The following is a 17,112-nucleotide window of genomic DNA, read 5'->3' as shown; positions in this document are numbered from 1 at the left end:
AGAGGAGCTCTAGTGAATTATCTTTACTGCTAGATCTTCTTTATCAAGTGATATGAGCTGACACTCTGGCGGCAAGAGAGACGAGGCAGGCTTCCTCTCTTGGGCTTTTTCTTTTTTCTTTTTATGGAAGTGTCTAAGAACTTCCAATTATATTTGACAGCACTGAAGCTTCAGAGGGACACTCCTGCTTTAGACTCCTCTTGGGACTGATTCCAGGAGAAGGCTGGCTTTCTTCATTTACATTTGGAGAGCAGAGGAGTTTTTGGTCACATGCTGCCATGGGGCCTTTCTCATGCACACCATCTTTTTCTGCCAATGACTCATTCTAATTTCATCCCAATAAAACATTAAACTTAACAACCCAAAGAAAATGCCTTTAAAGTTGTCAAGGACAGACTTCAACCAGTCCATATTTTTTTAGAGGAAACCTCTGGCCATTTTAAAGCATTGGTAATATTGATGAGACTATTTCCTATTATGTGATTAGACATTAAAAAAAAAAAAATCCAGACGATTTGAGACTATAAACTCATGTTAACCCTAATTCAAGAGCAGGGCTGAAACTTCTAATACACCCCTAACCCCATCATTTTAGAATTCTTCTACTGTGTGGTAAAGATCACTAAACAGCTTTCCTGATAGTTCTTGTTAAAAGGTTGGTATTTTACATTGTATTGAGGGGCAGCATGACATACTGGTTAAGAGATGGGGTTTGGAGTGGAGAGGGCTAGGTTATGAAGTGGCATCCTCCTCTGCCTAGTAGCACGATCTTGGGTGAATGTTTAACCCCTCTTTGTTTCCATCTCCTCTTCTGTAAAATGGGAGTGATGATAATACCTCTCTCACAATTAAATGAGATAATATGTGAAGCAAATGAGCAGCCCCTGGCATATAGGAGGCCTCAGTGGGTGGAATTATTACATTTTCTTTTTTTTTTTTTTGTCTTTTTTCGTGTCCGGCAACGGATCGCAACCCTCAGTGTCGCGCCCGTTCCGGACCGGGACCGGCAACGGGATCACAACCCTCGGTGTCGCGCCCGCACCTCGCTCAGCCAGTGAGCGGGAACCGGTCTGTATGTGGGATCCGAACCCTCGGCGGCGGGAGTGCTGCCGCGCTCCCAAGATGCGCACTGTAGCAGTGCGCCACCGGGCCGGCCCCTACATTTTCATATATCCATCCCCATTTTTCCTACAGATGACCTTCAACTTTGCCCTTCTTGTATGCACTTTGTATTGGAGGATAATGTGTCCTCATTCATTTGCAGGTTACCTGGGGATAGTGACTTCTGCTCCAAGTTCCTCTGAATCCTTCAGCATTATAGCTTGTGGTCTCTTATTTTCCCTCGTTTGCTTCTCTCCATGATATTTATATTCTTTCCTATGTAGGTATTAGTTGAAAAGGACTGGATTTCCTTTGGTCATAAGTTTAATCACAGGTAAGAAATATTTAAAAATCTGTTGTTTTGAATGTTTAGAATAAAAACACTGCTTTTGAAGTTTTCCGTTGAGTGTCTGGGGGAAAATAGCCTTGTTTTTATAAGTTTTTTTGCTTTGTTTATCTTATTCAGAAAGTTTAAATTTTTTTGTAATCGTTGTATCACAGATAAATGAAGCTTAACTCCGGTTGCTCTAGGTGTTCGTTGGGCAGAACTAATGTTAAATTGTTCCATAAGAGAGAGCAAGTGCGTTTTCATTAACTGACCTAGAAAGGATCCGTTCTCCCTTACTCATACCATACACATTTGATTTACTAAATTATTCTTAGAAATGCAGACATTGCCTTTAGGCTACATGTTCTGAAATGCCTGTGGGACAGTTTCTTTGATCTTTCTCAGTGGGGACCAAATTGTGTCAAAGTGAAGGTTGTCCCAGATGTTTCTGGAGAGGTGACGTAGGACAGTGACACAGGCTGTGGAGCCAGAAACATCCAACTCCACACCCAGGCTGTGGTATTTACTGTCTGGTCTTGGGCATCTGTCCTCTCTGACCTTTGTTTGGTCTCCCCTCTGTGGAATGGGGACATCCTCCCTCCACAGTGTTGTAAAAAGGATTTTAAAAAAGTATACGTAACTAGCACAGTTCCATGCCTGCCCATATAGCAGGCCCTCAACAAACAGAAACTGTTTTTTTTGTTAACGTTGATGATAATGCTTGTCCTGGGTTCTCTAGAGAACCTTCCAGGGTTCTCTAATCTCTGAATCTTAAGTGTTGTAGCTGTACTTAGTCTAAATTTAAATTTAGGTACATTGTTAGGAATAATTTCATTAGATATTTTGATATATATTTTTAACTTTTAAAAAAATTATTTATTTTTATTGTTACACAATGTAAACAGTTTTTGTGGCCCTTTACCAATTTCTCCCTAACCTCTCCTTACTCTCCCCCTTTCTCACCTCTGGTGGCCTCAGTTCTGTTCCCTCCTTCTGAAAATTCAAGGAATTGTTGTGATTGTTGTATCTTTCTTTCTTTTCTTTTTTAAGCACCCGCTTATGAGTGAGGACATGAAGTATTTCCCTTTCAGTGCCTGGCTCATTTTGCTTAACATAATTTTTTCTAAGTTCACCCATGTTATTTTTTTGTTGCTTGTGCTTTGGGGCTCTTATTCATAAAGTCTTTGCCCAATCCTACTTCCGGAAGTGCTTTCTCTATATTTCCCCTTAGTAATTTTAGTTTCAGGTGTTATACTTAAGTCTTTAATCCATTTTGAGTTGACTTTGGTATATGGTGAGAGGTGCGGGTCTAGTTTCATTCTTGTGCATATGGATGTCCAATTTTCCCAGCACCACTTATTGAAGAGGCAATCTTTTCTACAATGTATATTCTTGTTGCCTTTGGCAAAGATCAGTTGGCTATAAGTCTGTGGGTTGATTTCTGGGTTCTTTATTCTGATCCATTGGTCCAAGTGTCTATATTTATGCCAGTACCATGCTGTTTTGGTTACTATAGCTTTGTAGTATAATTCGAAGTCAGGTAGTGTTGTCCCTCTGGCTTTATTTTTTTTGCTCAGGATTGCTTTGGCTATTCGGGGTCTTTTGTTGTTCCATTTGAATGTTAAGATTGTTTTTTCTCTTTCTGTGAAGAATGTCATTGGTATTTCAATGGGGATTGCTTTGAATCTGTAGATCACTTTGGGTAGTATGGACATTTTCACAATGTTGATTCTTCTAATCCAGGAGCATGGTATGTCTTTCCACTTTTTTGTGTTCTCTTTCTTTCAGTAGTGATTTGTAGTTCTCATTATAGAGATCTTTCACCTCCTTGGTTAAATTGATTCCTAGGTATTTTAGTTTTTTGGTGACTATTGTAAATGGGCTTACTTTCTTGATTTCTCTTTCTTTTTGTTCATTATTGGAGAATATAAATGCAACTGATTTGGGGGAGTTGGTTTTGTATCCTGCAACATTACTGAAATTATTAATCAGCTTTAAGAGTTTTTTGGTAGTCTTTTAGTTTTTCTGTGTATAGGATCATGTCATCTGCAAATAGGGACAGTTGACTTCATCTTTTCCAATCTAGATGCCCTCTATTTTTTTTCTCTTGCCTAATTTCTCTGGCTAGTACCTCCAGTATTATGTTAAATAGGAGTGGTGAGATGGGGCATCATTGTCTTGTTCCTGTTCTTAAGGGAAAATCTTTTGAGTTTTTCCCCACTCATTATGATGTTGGCAGTTGGCTTGTCATAGATGGATTTTGTTTGTGTTGAGATATTCTCCTGCTAAGAGTCTTTATCATGAAGGAATGTTGAAAGTTGTCGAGTGCTTTTTCTGCATCTGTTGAGATAATCATATGGTTTTTATTCTTGATTTTGTTGATGTGGTATATCACATTTATTGACTTGTATATGTTGAACCATCCTTGCATCTCTGGGATGAATCCCACTTGACCATGGTGTATAATTTTTTTAATGTGTTGCTGTATTCTAATTGCTAATATTTCATTGAGAATTTTTGCATCTATGTTCATCAGAGATATTAGTTTGTAGTTTTCTTTTTTTGTTGTATTTTTGTCTGGTTTTGGTATCAAGGTGATGCTGGCCTCATAGAATAAGTCTGGGAGAGTGGCATCTATTTCAGTGTTTTGAATAATTTGAAGAGAATTGTTATTCATTCCTGGTTTGTTAGAATTCAGCAGTAAAGCCATCTATCTGGTCCTGGGATTTTCTTTGTAGGGAGACTGCTGATTACTGCTTCAATCTCATTACTTGTTATTGTTCTGTTTAGGTTTTCTGTTTCTTCTTGGTTCAGTCTTGGTAGTTTCTATGTGTCCAGAAATTTATCCATATCCTCCAGGTTTTCAAATTTATTGGCATAGAGTTGTTTGTACTAGTCTCTAATGATTTTTCATATTTCTGTGGTATCAGTTTTAATGTCTCCTTTTTCATTTCTGATTTTTGTAGTTTGGGTCTTCTCTCTTCTTTTTGTTAATCTAGCTAATGATTTGTCTATTTTGTTTATCTTCTCAAAAAACCAAGTTTTTGTTTCATTGATCTTTTGTGTCTTTTTTTTTGTCTCTATATCATTTAGTTCTGCTCTAATCTTAATTATTTCTTTCCATCTATTAACTTAAGGATTGGATTGTTCTTGTTTTTCTAGTTCTTATAGGTGTAGGGTTAGGTTGTTTACTTGAAATCTTTCTATTATTTTGATGTAGGCATTTATTTCTATAAATTTCTCTTTTAGTACTGCTTTTGCAGTATCTCACAGGTTTTGTTATGATGTCTTTTCATTTTCACTGTTTTCTAGAAAATTTTTGACATCCTGTTTAATTTCTTCTTGTACTCATAGGTCATTCAGGAGCCTGTTGTTTAATTTCCATGTACTTGTATAGTTTCCTGGGTTTTGTTTGTTATTAATTTCTAGTTTCCACTGTGGTCTGAAAAGATACTTGAAATGATTTCAGTTTTTTTTAAAGTTATTGAGACTTGATTTATGACCTAACATGTGGTCTATCTTGGAGAATGTTCCATGTGCTGATGAGAATAATGTATATTCTGTAGTTGTTGGATGAAATATTCTGTAGGTATCTGCCAGGTCAAATTGGTCTAAAGTGTGTTTTAAATCATGTGTTTCTTTGTTGATTTGCTGCCTGGATGATCTGTCCAATGAAGAGAAAGGGGTGTTCAGGTCCCCAACTATTATCGTATTTGGGTCTATCTCTTTCTTTAGTCTAATAGTGTTTGCTTTATATATCTGGTTGCTCCAGTCTTGGGTGCATATAAATTTATGATTGTTATTTCTTCTTGTTGGATAGATCCCTCTATCATCATATAGTGGCTTTCTTTGTTCTCTCTTTATGGTTTTTGGTTTAGAGTCTATTTTATCCAGTATAAGAATAGTTACTTCTGCTTGTTTTTGGTTTCCATATGTGTGGTATGTCTTTTTCCATCCCTTCACTATTAGTTTGTATGCATCTTCACCAGTGAGATGAGTCTCTTGTAGACAGCATATAGTTGGTTTTAGCTTTTTCATCTAATCTGTCAGTCTGTCTTTTGAGTGGGGAATTTAATCCATTTACATTGAGGAATTGTTTTATTCCTGGCATTTTATGAGATTTCATTTAGATATTTTAAGTATTTTTAGTGCCTTTCTTCTTTGATTATTGGTCTTCAGTGTTGGTTGGGTTTCTTTGAGGTAGTAAGGTTTAGTTTCTTTGATATTTCTCTTTTGCATTTGTGTTTTACTAGTGGGTTTTGTTCTTACTTGTGTATTCATGGTAGTGATTATTGTTCTTCAGATTCCAGATTCAGGACTCCCTTGAGAATTTCTTACAGGGCTGGTCATGTGGTGATGAACTCTCACAGGTTTTGTTTGGGAAATACACTATTTCTTTCTCATTTCTGAAGGATAACCTTGTTGGGTATAATATTCTTGGCTGGTAGTTTTTTTCTTATAGTATTTTGAATATGTCATCCCATTTTCTTCTTGCCTGTAGAGTTTCAGTTGAGAAGTCCATTGTTAGTCTGATGAGGGCTCCCTTGTAGGTGAGTTGATGCTTTTCTCTTGCTGCTTTTACGATTCTCTTTGTATTTGAGCTTTGCCAGTTTGACTACAGTGTGTCTCAGAGAGGATCTTTTTGGATTGAATCCGTTTGGGGATCTTTGAGCTTCCTGGATCTGAAGGTCTATGTCTCTCCCTATACTTGGGAAGTTTTCCCCTATTATTTCAGTGAATAGATTTTCAGTGCCTTTACCTTTCTCCTCCCCTTCTGGAACACCCATGATTCAAATGTTTTTGTGCTTAAGTTTGTCTGTTAGCTTTCTTAGACAATCATCCTATTTTTAAATTCTTTCTTCCGATTTTTTTGTCTGCCTGGGTTCATAAAGACCATCTTTGAGTTCGGAAATTATTTCTTGTGCTTGGTCTAGTCTGCTGGTTAAGCTTGGTTGTGTTTTTAGTTCGATGAATGCATCTTTCAATTTCAGGTGTTCTGTTACATTCATTTTTAAGGTATTAATAATCTCTCTAAATTTCCTCCTTCATATCCTGGATATTTTTTCTCATTTCATTGTGTTGTCTTACAGAGTTTTCTCTTATCTCACTGAGTTTCCTTAAGATAGTTACTCAGAATTCCTTTTTAGTCATTTCTAGTCTTGTTCTATAGGGTCTGGTATTTGAGAATTTTTGTATTCTTTTTGTGGCATCATATATTCTTGTATTTTTGTATTTCTAGTATCTATGTTAATGTCTGGTCATGCAGTAGAGCAGTTGCTTCTTCTGTTACTCTGGAGTGGGCTTTGAGGAGAGAGACTTCCTCTTCTTTTTCTGGTCTACGCTGGTGACTGTCCTTGTGTCAGTGCAGTTGAGTGACTGGTGGGCCACCTGCGCAGTGGCCATGGCTGTGAGCCACTTTTGCGGCGGCCAGGGATGGTTGTGGTGGTGACTGTGGTGGTCCACCCATATGGAAATGGTGTTTTTGTGTGCTCCTGGCTTCTGCCGGTGGGTATGGGATACTGCCCATGGCTCCTGCCTACCATCCCGTGCATGCTCCTGCTTTTTGCCAGGCAGTGGGCATTGCCCCGGCTCCCACCTAGGACCTTGTACATGCTCCTGCCTTCTTCTGGGTGATGGAGACTGCTCATGGCTCCTGCCTTGGACCCTGTGTATGCTCCTGCCTTCTTCTGGGTGGTGGGGGCTGCCAGTGGTGCCTGCCTAGGACCCTGTGCATCTTAACTCTTTCAATGTGTTTTTCTAAAATAAATTCTTAATTCATGCAACTGCCATATTGATTTTTGTAGTTTTTGCATTTAGCACTAATTGGTCATTAGTTCTGTGGTTTTCTGGAATTCTATTTTTATAATTTTTTCTAGGAAATCACAGTGATTCCATAAATGAGAAAATTAAAGCCCCCAACAATTAAGTGAACTTCTTAAGAGTGCACTATTATTTTCAGTTTTGGAGTTCTACTATCTGCTAGGCAGTTAGGCAGTTAGGATAGAAGACAGATGAAAGAAAGAATATGGAAATGGCTGAAGGATGGCTGAATAATTGCTGGTGAGGAAAGAATATATTAAGCAACACTTTTTAAATCTACCAAAGGTGAGAGGAACTAAAATGTTCTAAAAGTTTCCAGACAATTTTTAATGTTTCCACTCTTGGGAAAAATTTTAAACTGATCATTGCTCATTTCTCTTCCTAAATTGATTATCCATTGCTGAGAAGATGAAGTTCTGTGCTATTTTGTTTTTAATGGCACCAAAAGCACCCCTTTGGATTTTTTCTATAAATCACATAATAGTGTAAAGGGCTGCACAGTCTCCATTTTAAAATCAGTACAAATGTAAGGGAGAGGATTCTGATGTGTTCTTAACGAACAAGGATATGGGAGATATAAAGTTATATGTGGAATCTGTGGTCACATTTAAATAAATAATGTGACATGTTTGATTTATTAGAAATGGGACTATCCCTAGAAACTTGGGAAATTACTGTTTTTTCAAGTTGCCTTTCTTCCTCATCTCTTCTCAACTAAACAATGCAAAGGCGAAAAACCCAGAAGTTGCTTAGACATTTCTTCTCACTCCCACAAAAGTCACTAGTTAAAATAAACTGAAAGACTTACTTCAGAAGTTCTGATGTACTTTTAAAGTTTCCTTTAAAGAGTGCTCTTTTTCTATAGTTTCCTTGAATCTTATCTCTAGCACTAACACTTTCTTCTGTAACTATAACATGAACATGGCCCTTTTCTATCCAGATCTTCCCTATGAAGTTTCTCTTAAAATTAGAATTTGAAAAGTTATTTTCCACTTCATTTCGAGTTTATGAGATGAAATTTATTTAGGAACTAGGGTTGCTTTTATGATTGTTTTTGCATGTATAGCTTTTGAATTTAAAACAAACAAGCAAACAAAACAACAACTTACCTTGAAAAGTCCCTAATACTTTGTTTTATAGATATGGCAATCTAGATGGTGACCCAAAAGAAATCTCTCCAGTTATTGATCAGTTCATTGAGTGTGTCTGGCAGTTGATGGAACAATTTCCCTGTGCCTTTGAGTTCAGTGAGAGATTTTTGATTCATATTCAGCATCACATTTATTCCTGCCAGTTTGGAAACTTCCTATGTAACAGCCAAAAGGAGAGACAAGAACTCAAGTAAGTGTTTTGGTGTTTAACTTTCATGTAAAGATTTTGGTGATTGAGAATTTCACGTGGCCTTTCATAATTTTAAAGACTTTCATTTAGTCCCATATCTATACTGAGAGACTGAAGTTCTTTTTTTTTTCTCAGTATCATTTCCTAAATGGTTTAAATGTCATCAACTAATAAAGATGTGTACAGGTTCATTTTTTCCCCCAGTGTGTTGGTCCATTTCGTTGCTTTTAAGAGGATACCTGAAACTGGGTAATTTATAAGAAAATGAAATTTATTTCTTAGGGTTTGGAGGCTGGGAAGTCCACAGTCCAGGGGATGCATCTGGTGAGGGCCTTTTTCTGGGTTGAACTCTCCACAGGATCCCTTGGTAACCAGAGTATATCACATGGCAAGGGAACAGGCTGAGCAAGAATCAGCTAAGCTTCTCACTTGCCCTCCTTATGAAGCTGTCAGAACCATACTCGTTACTCCATGAAAGGATCAATCCTCACAAGGGCACAATCCTCGCAATCTAATCACCTTCTATAGGCCCCACCTTTCAAATACCAACATCAGATTTCCCCCCCTCTTAGCACTGTTGCAATGGGGGGGTCACACTTCGGTGAGTTCTGGAGGGATATTGAATTCACAGCCCCCAGTTTCTCCCTGATATACACGGTGGTACACGTGATACACTAATATTTATTTTTTTTTATTTTATTTTATTTTTTTGTCTTTTGTCTTTTTTCCGTGTCCGGCAACGGATCGCAACCCTATTTTTTTTTATTTTATTTTATTTTTTTGTCTTTTGTCTTTTTTCCGTGTCCGGCAACGGATCGCAACCCTATTTTTTTTTATTTTATTTTATTTTTTTGTCTTTTGTCTTTTTTCCGTGTCCGGCAACGGATCGCAACCCTCAGTGTTGCCCCCGTACCGGACCGGGGACCGGCAACGGGATCACAAGCCTCGGTGTTGCTCCCGCGCCTCGCTCAGCCAGTGAGCGGGAGCCGGTCTGTACGTGGGATCCGAACCCTCAGACGGGAGCGCCGCCGCTCTTCCCAAGCGGCGCACTATCCAGTGCGCCGCCGGGCCGGCCCCGATACACTAATATTTAAAAGAAGCTTTCTGGAGTCAGAGAAAATGTTTTTGCATTTAACAGGAAAAAGACATCTTTGGTGGATATACTGTCATAATAAGAATTGCATATATAACTGGGATAGCAAACTTGAAACTCAAACCACTGTTTATTGAGATTAAAACTGTATTGCTTTATCCAAGGATAAAAGTAGATAAAAACGTGGACTTTAAAATAAAGAATAAAGTCAAAAACTTAACAACAAAGTGATTTAGGAAGTGCGAATGAAAGATCATTTTTGAAATTTTCGTTGAATAAAATGATTTTAACTGTGGTATATACAGCATCATCAGATTTCATTTTGGAAATGATCCATTCAAATAGAATAGACCCCAGTAGTTTTATACAGTCTGAGTTGAATGGTAAAATTACTTTTTCTAGTTGGATACTAGGTCTTCTCCAAGGAACTTCAAGTACAATTCCTGATAAATGGAGAGATTTCAAAGTAGGAGAGTGCATCCTTTAGGCTCACCTGTTTCCCTAGATTTTTGTGGCTTGTTGTACTAGACTAGCCAATTTTAATGGTATCTGCTTGGGTTTGAATCCTGGCTTTCCACTCACTAGCTTTGGGACTTTGGGAAACTACTTAATCTATTTCTCAGTTTCCTCATCTGTAAAATGGACACATCTCAGGAATTCAGTGAGGACTGAATGAGAGAAAACATGGAAGTAGTTAGAATAATGCCTGGAAAATAATAAATGTTCAATGACTATTGGGGAAAAAAACCCTGAAAAATTACAAAGCAGTTTTGTTTTACTCAGAGGAATGAAACATTTTGTGAAGGCCAGTATGGATAGTAGAGGAGTTGAGGTTATTACAGTCTTCCACTACCATGAAGCCACAAAGATGGTCAATTTCCCTGCTACAGAACAGGGGCACTTGATAGTCAGATAACAAAGACCAGTTCCTTTTTAGATTTAATATTATATATCTAATATTCGTAAGAACCAAGATAGGTCATTTTCAGACTTATTTTCTTTATAACAGGATTCAAGAAAGAACATACTCTTTATGGGCTCACCTGTGGAAGAATCGGGCTGACTACCTGAATCCTCTATTTAGAGCTGATCACAGTCAGATGCAGGGAACCCTTCATCTCCCTACAGCACCTTGCAACTTCATGTACAAGTATGTAAACCTCTAGGAACTGTCTGGCTATGTCTAGCTTGGATCCTGGCACTGCTTAACTTTCGGAGGCCAAAGTGTATGAAACACTAAGCTGCAAGGCTTTTTTGGACACAAAACACACCAGAGAAAGATACTTGAATATCAGATCTGGTATTTTTGCCAGTGTCTATGCTCCTACTCTATTTCCGCTAAATGTGGTTTTCTCTTCAGAAGTTGGTGTTTTATAATAATGATGTCTTAAAAATCTCAGTTCCAGTTTATTTTTTTTAAAGTGAAAGGAAGGAAGGAAGGAAGGAAAGAATGAATGAATGAGAGCCTTCTAAGTCAAATGTGGAATCATAAGTTTTGATAGTGATCATGAAGTTGTTTAGCTTTTTGTCTCTGCTGAATCAAGTCCAGGTGGAAATATTTCTCTTGTGGAAATAAATTATTTAAGATTGTATATATTAGGATGGGAAGAGCAGGGTGGCGTCCTACAGATTCTACTAGGTCTGTACTAGATGTGCGTGTTTTATTTTGACCTTTGGCTTATTCTTTAGGCTTGTATGACATGGAAGAATGATGTAGAGATCAGGAAAAGGACAAACAGAAAAAACCGAAAAACCACATTCCTTCTCCCTGCATTCCCAACACACACACTTTTCTTTCTCTGTAGTTTTTATTCAAGATGTTTTTTTTTTTTAAGTTATTGCTTTTATTTATTTATTTATTTATTTTTTGTCACTGGCCACACTGCGCTCAGCCAGTGAGTGCACTGGCCATCCCTATATAGGATCCGAACCCGCAGCGGGAGCGCTGCTGCGCTCCCAGCACCGCACTCTCCCGAGTGCGCCACAGGGTCGGCCCAAGACGTTTGTTTTTAATTATTTGTAATTATTTCCTGAGAATTTTATTTTATGGAATTTTATTTTATTTTATTTTACTAATTCTGTAATACTAAAAAAAGGCCTCCACGGTTTATGTAAAGCAGCAGTTTTAAGAGCTGTTGAGGCACACTGTAATCAATTTTACTACAAATAATTTATATTAATAGCCAGTCAACGAGTATTTTATTGAGGATCAAGCACTATTCTGATATTGTGGGTAAAACAATGAGTGACACCAAGTCCCTGCCCTCAAAGTACTTTTTTTTCTAAATAAATGAGTGGTTCTAAGGATATTCCTGTAATAACACTTTATTCTTATTTGCATTCCAGTATGCTTTATTGTGTAGGATAAAAAGGGAGGATTTATTGCAAATGTCAAGTTTTGGTGGTTGTGATAAAACAAAAGCTAAAAACTCCATGTTTAGAAAACTCCCTTTGCAGCTGAGAGATTCTAAATGTACAGTCACTAATTTTTGAAGTTCAAAATTAAGAGCCATTTTCTTAAAACAAACAAACAAAAAAAGAAAATGGCAACAGGCTATTTTAATCTATGATGGTACTTTAAAAAGTTTATGGAAAAATGGAATTAAAAGATAATACAAATCTTTCCATGAACTCTGTTAAGACACCTCATATTTTACAGAAATACATTATGTGCCTCCTAATTCAGTGTCATATATAGAAGTAGATGCTTCATGAACTCTCCCAAAAGTTTACTGATCCAAGAAAAAAAAAATCAATATGAAATTAATACCTTAATTTTCAGTTTTCAATTTTTTCAAGCCTGTAATTTGCATTTGGTTATTAAGACCGTGGGACTGTGGTATTAGATTCCTTAAGACTTGAGGATTTAAATTTTTAGAGTGTGATATGCTGGTATCATTAAGCTCTGCCATCCTTCCCAGGTTCTGGAGTGGAATGTACAACCGCTTCGAAAAGGGGATGCAGCCCCGACAGTCAGTTACAGATTACCTTATGGCAGTGAAGGAGGAAACTCAGCAGCTGGAGGAAGAACTAGAGGCCCTAGAAGAAGTAAGACACACTTGCTATCGTTAATCTATTTTCTGTGCTTATTTTTTGAAGAGCACTGCTCCAGGGAAGCCTCTCAAGACTCAGTACGTAAAATGTGGCAACATAGCTGTTTCACATATTTAGCCAGTGGATTACGTAAAGCACAACCCCACCCAGGTGAGCACCCAGATAACTGAAGCCCAAACCTTGGCATTTAATACATTTTAGACATCTGGCTTGTTGCTCACTTCCATAGTTTGCTTAACTAGTTGGCTGTTCCTTCTATAGGTCAATTTTTTTTGTCACAGTTATTTCAGAGTATTAAAATTAATTCTGGAGAAAGTGTGAGAAAAGTGAAAGAATAAAATCAGATACACGCACTTGTGGTAAAAATCTATTTCTCCACTTTTATGAATTATATAATGATATTAACTTATAAGTGATAATAGCTGACATTGGTATAAACCATGTATATTTTGGCTTCTGTAACTTCTGGGGTACTTGGCTAGGAAGGTTATAATATACTTAAGTGCTTTTCTTAATTGTATATAGCTTTGTTTTCAGTGATACCACTCTAGTTAGTTGATCATCCAACCCACTTCATCTTCTTAAACACCATACATCACCACGTCATTCACTTGCTGGCAGTGAAGTCCTGTTGTCTGGGACCAGAATTCTGAACTGAGGCTCAATGTTTTAAACATGATGAAAGCTTTTTTTTTTAAAGATCATATGTAGTGTAGAAAAAAGTATTAGGAGGAAGGTTGGGAAGCTGTCAACAGTTAAGGTTGACATTATACCTCATAAAACAATAGTGTGACAGGAAGAGAACTTCCAGTTTCCTACTTTCAGATTGGTGAACATCTAAATAAAGGTTGGCAAAATATCACAAGTTGAATTCTAAGTCTACTTTCCCAGCGGAGTCACCTGCAGGTCACCACTGATAACAATGGCTTGGGGGGAATGGTGCTTATGGTTGAAGGTCCCCAACAATGGAGGTAGCTGGTGAGGCTCACTCCTGTTTCCCCAATATTCTAGAAAACATCACCTTTCAAGATATAAATATGAAAGATCTTAAGTCTAGGGTTCCAAACTCAAGTGTATACTGGAGGCAGACAGATAAAACAGATTCACAAAGTTAAACTGTTGGTTTTGAGGATTTTTGAACTAAGTGTAAATCTTACTCTAGTATAAATCTTCCAGGGTCAAACAAAATGTCTTTGGACCTATATGGAGAGCTCTGCCTTATGTCATTATATTTTACATTATTGGAGTAGTTTTTAACCTTGTCTGTGTATCAAAATCATCACCTCACAAGAAGTCCTAATGCCTGGGCTCTAATGACTGTGAATTGTCCCCAGGGCTGAGAGATTTGAATTAAAGACTTATGCAGAGAACCAAAATGAACCACAGGTAACATTCATAGAATTCTGAGCCATGATGGAAGCTCAGCCTTGTGCCATTTAAAATCCTCTCATGTCATCATTGGGACAGTTTTATTTACTCTTCCTAAAGACACCCAAGCTTTGTGAAAATCATAGGATTCTATTCTTTTTGTTAAAGTAATAATTTAAAAAATTATTTAGAATATCTAAAATAACTTAATTTGAAAACTTTGGCTCTTATTTCCTTATAACAGTCAAAATTCCTTAGCCTGGCATTTGAGATTTTTCCCATAATCCAGTCTAATCCACCTTTTCAACTTTATTCTCCACTATGTCCCTTGCTAAAATTTAACTGTTTCTCCTTTTTGTACACAATTGACACTTTCCTACTTTCATGTTTTTCCTCTCACCATCCCTCCTGCCAGGAACACTTACTAACCATCAGAAGAGCCAATTTTAATTCTTTTACAGTTGTAAAAATGCTCCTTCCTCCCTGAAAGTTACTCTGCTGTCTTCCTTCTAACTGATTCCTCTTAAATAGCTTTTGCCTCTTCCAAATTCCTGCATTACATGAACTCTGCCTCTCTTTGCTGTAACACTCCCAAGTTCTTTCTGGCTGGATATGTATTTACCTCTGTTCCTCATATTGCCAGCACAGTACTTTTATAGATAATAACTTACATGAATGCCTTTTGAATGAATATGTAATACTTTATCATGTAACATCTCCCCTGCTAACAACAAAGAATGAAATCTGGTAAAAGGTATTTTCAACAACCCAAATGTCCATGACCTGATGGAGAAAGAAAATGTGGTATACTCATGTAATGGAATACTGTTAAGCCATAAAAAAGAATGGCGTACTGATACATGTTACCACACAGATGATCCCTTGAGGACCAAAGTTAAGTGAAAGAAGCCAGACACCAAAGGCCACATAGTGTATGATTCCATTTGTATGAAATATCCAGACTAGGCAAATCTATAGAGATAGCAAGTCAATTACCAGGGAAATGTGGGAGCAGGGAATGGGAAATGACTTCTGATGAGTATAGTGTTTTATTTATTTATTTTTTTTGCAGAGGGGAAATGACAATATTTTAGAATTAGTGATGGTTGCACAACCTGTAAACCACTTAACTGTATACTTTTTAAAAGGGTGAATTTTATTGCAACTGAACTATATCTCAATAGAAAAATTAGATAATAAACACCTCATTCCTGATTTTTAAAAACTGTGTGTTGAATTCATAGGATGAAAATCATTGTGCAAAACCATGAGGTGTAGAAAGAAGGGAGACTACCAATTGTGAGGTGCTTTACCTGTGTTATCCTATTTGCATTTATAGCAAAGCCATTTTTCACCATCTTTACATTAGAGACGATGAAAGCAAACCTTACAGAATTTATTTTGTCAAGGTCACAAAGTCTAGGTTTGAACCCATGTCCATCTAAGTCCTATGTTCTTTACATTATCCTCAGCTAGGAGGTAATGAATACTAAGGCATGCATATATAAAAAATGAGAAATTATTTATGATTTTTCCCTGAAATTGTTATCTCTTTTTTAGAGGCTGGAAAAAATCCAGAAAGTCCAGTTAAATCACACTAAAGTGAAGAGTAAGCAAAGTGAACCCAGCAAACAGTCAGGGTTTTCTACCTCAGACAACAGCACAGCCAACACTCCCCAAGATTACAGTGGGAATATGAAATCATTTCCGTCCAGGAGCCCTTCGCAAGGTGATGAAGATTCTGCTCTGATTCTAACCCAAGACAATTTGAAAAGCTCAGATCCAGATCTATCAGCCAACAGTGATCAAGAGTCTGGGGTGGAGGATTTGAGCTGTCGGTCTCCAAGTGGTGGGGAGTGTGCACCAAGCGAAGACAGCGGCAAGGACCGGGATTCTGACGAGGCCGTGTTTCTCACTGCCTGAAGTTTTCCTTCGGAGTTCCAAAGTAAAGGACATACAAGAAACACTTCCAAAAATAAGGGAACAGTGCAATTTAAAATAAAAATAACTCAAGAAATGGTATGTGTGATCAAGAATTATAAAATGCAGGTATGAAAAGGGAAAAAAATGTCCAACTCTTAGTTTCTTTAGACATTGAAGAACAGGAAGTAGCTATTTCTTTTACCAAATATAAGGAAATTATTCACCATTTGAAACTCCTTTTAGACTATGAAAATTGTATTAACTTCTGTCATCACCTGAGGTTATCACTGTAAATCTGCCTTGTCACAGCATGCATCTTCTCAAAAAGCCCTGGACCTCTTCCCCTTGTACCTGTTATCATCTTGATCTTTCCTCTCATTTCACCTCCAGATGCATATTTTGTGTTTTCTTTTTTTTTTTTCCTTTTTGTCTTTTTTTCGTGACCAGCAACGATCGCAACCCTCAGTGTCGCGCCCGTACCGGACCGGGACCGGCAATGGGATCGTAACCCTCGGTGTTGCGCCTGCCCCTCGCTCAGCCAGTGAGCGGCCGGTCTGTATGTGGGATCCGAACCCTCGGTGGGAGCGTCGCCGCGCTCCCAAGCGGCGCACTGTAGCAGTGCGCCACTGGGCCAGCCCATATTTTGTGTTTTCTAATACATTTGACTTTCCTTTCCTTTCTGACTCCATTATCAATATTTCTAAAAACAGGGTACGTTGTTGAGATGCACCCTTTTTGGTTAATTGGTATATTCCTAGGAGCTTTGGATAATAATCACTTTAACTTTTAGATAATTTCGTTGGATTTATCTTGAATCTCTTCTGTTTCTCCTCATCTTTTAAAAACTGCTAAAACTTATAACTCACTTTTTCTCTAGCATGGGTATAGTACATAATAAAGTAGAAGCAACATTCATTCTGTGGGTCTTACATATGAATTCAGATCATATTACCTTTCTTAATAACCTTTTATTACTATTCCAGAGACTACACTACCAAGACAGTGTGGGCGAGTCACCAGACTGATCCTGAGGTATAACCATGTAAAGTTAGTAAGGTAAAAGTCAGTGAGGGAATATCCCAGT

At 37.6% G+C, this 17,112-nt stretch overlaps 1 protein-coding gene across 2 annotated transcripts in view; it reads left to right on the top strand.

Moving 5' to 3' along the window:
- Positions 1–16,125, top strand: part of MTMR7 (myotubularin related protein 7) — a 107,167-nt gene extending 91,042 nt beyond the window's left edge. For both annotated transcript variants that reach the window (XM_008570547.1, XM_008570546.1), the window contains 5 exons: positions 1,386–1,435; positions 8,390–8,590; positions 10,693–10,833; positions 12,605–12,731; positions 15,666–16,125. In XM_008570547.1, coding sequence (XP_008568769.1) covers positions 1,386–1,435; positions 8,390–8,590; positions 10,693–10,833; positions 12,605–12,731; positions 15,666–16,028 — 882 coding nt within the window. In that variant the 3' untranslated portion in view covers positions 16,029–16,125. The remainder of the gene's footprint in view (positions 1–1,385; positions 1,436–8,389; positions 8,591–10,692; positions 10,834–12,604; positions 12,732–15,665) is intronic.
- The last annotated feature ends 987 nt before the right edge of the window (positions 16,126–17,112 follow it).

Source organism: Galeopterus variegatus, unplaced genomic scaffold (assembly GCF_000696425.1).
Source record: "Galeopterus variegatus unplaced genomic scaffold, G_variegatus-3.0.2 Scaffold612, whole genome shotgun sequence".
Lineage (NCBI taxonomy): Eukaryota > Metazoa > Chordata > Mammalia > Dermoptera > Cynocephalidae > Galeopterus > Galeopterus variegatus.
Note: the sequence above shows the minus strand (reverse complement) of the source record. Positions and strands in the feature narration are given on the sequence as shown.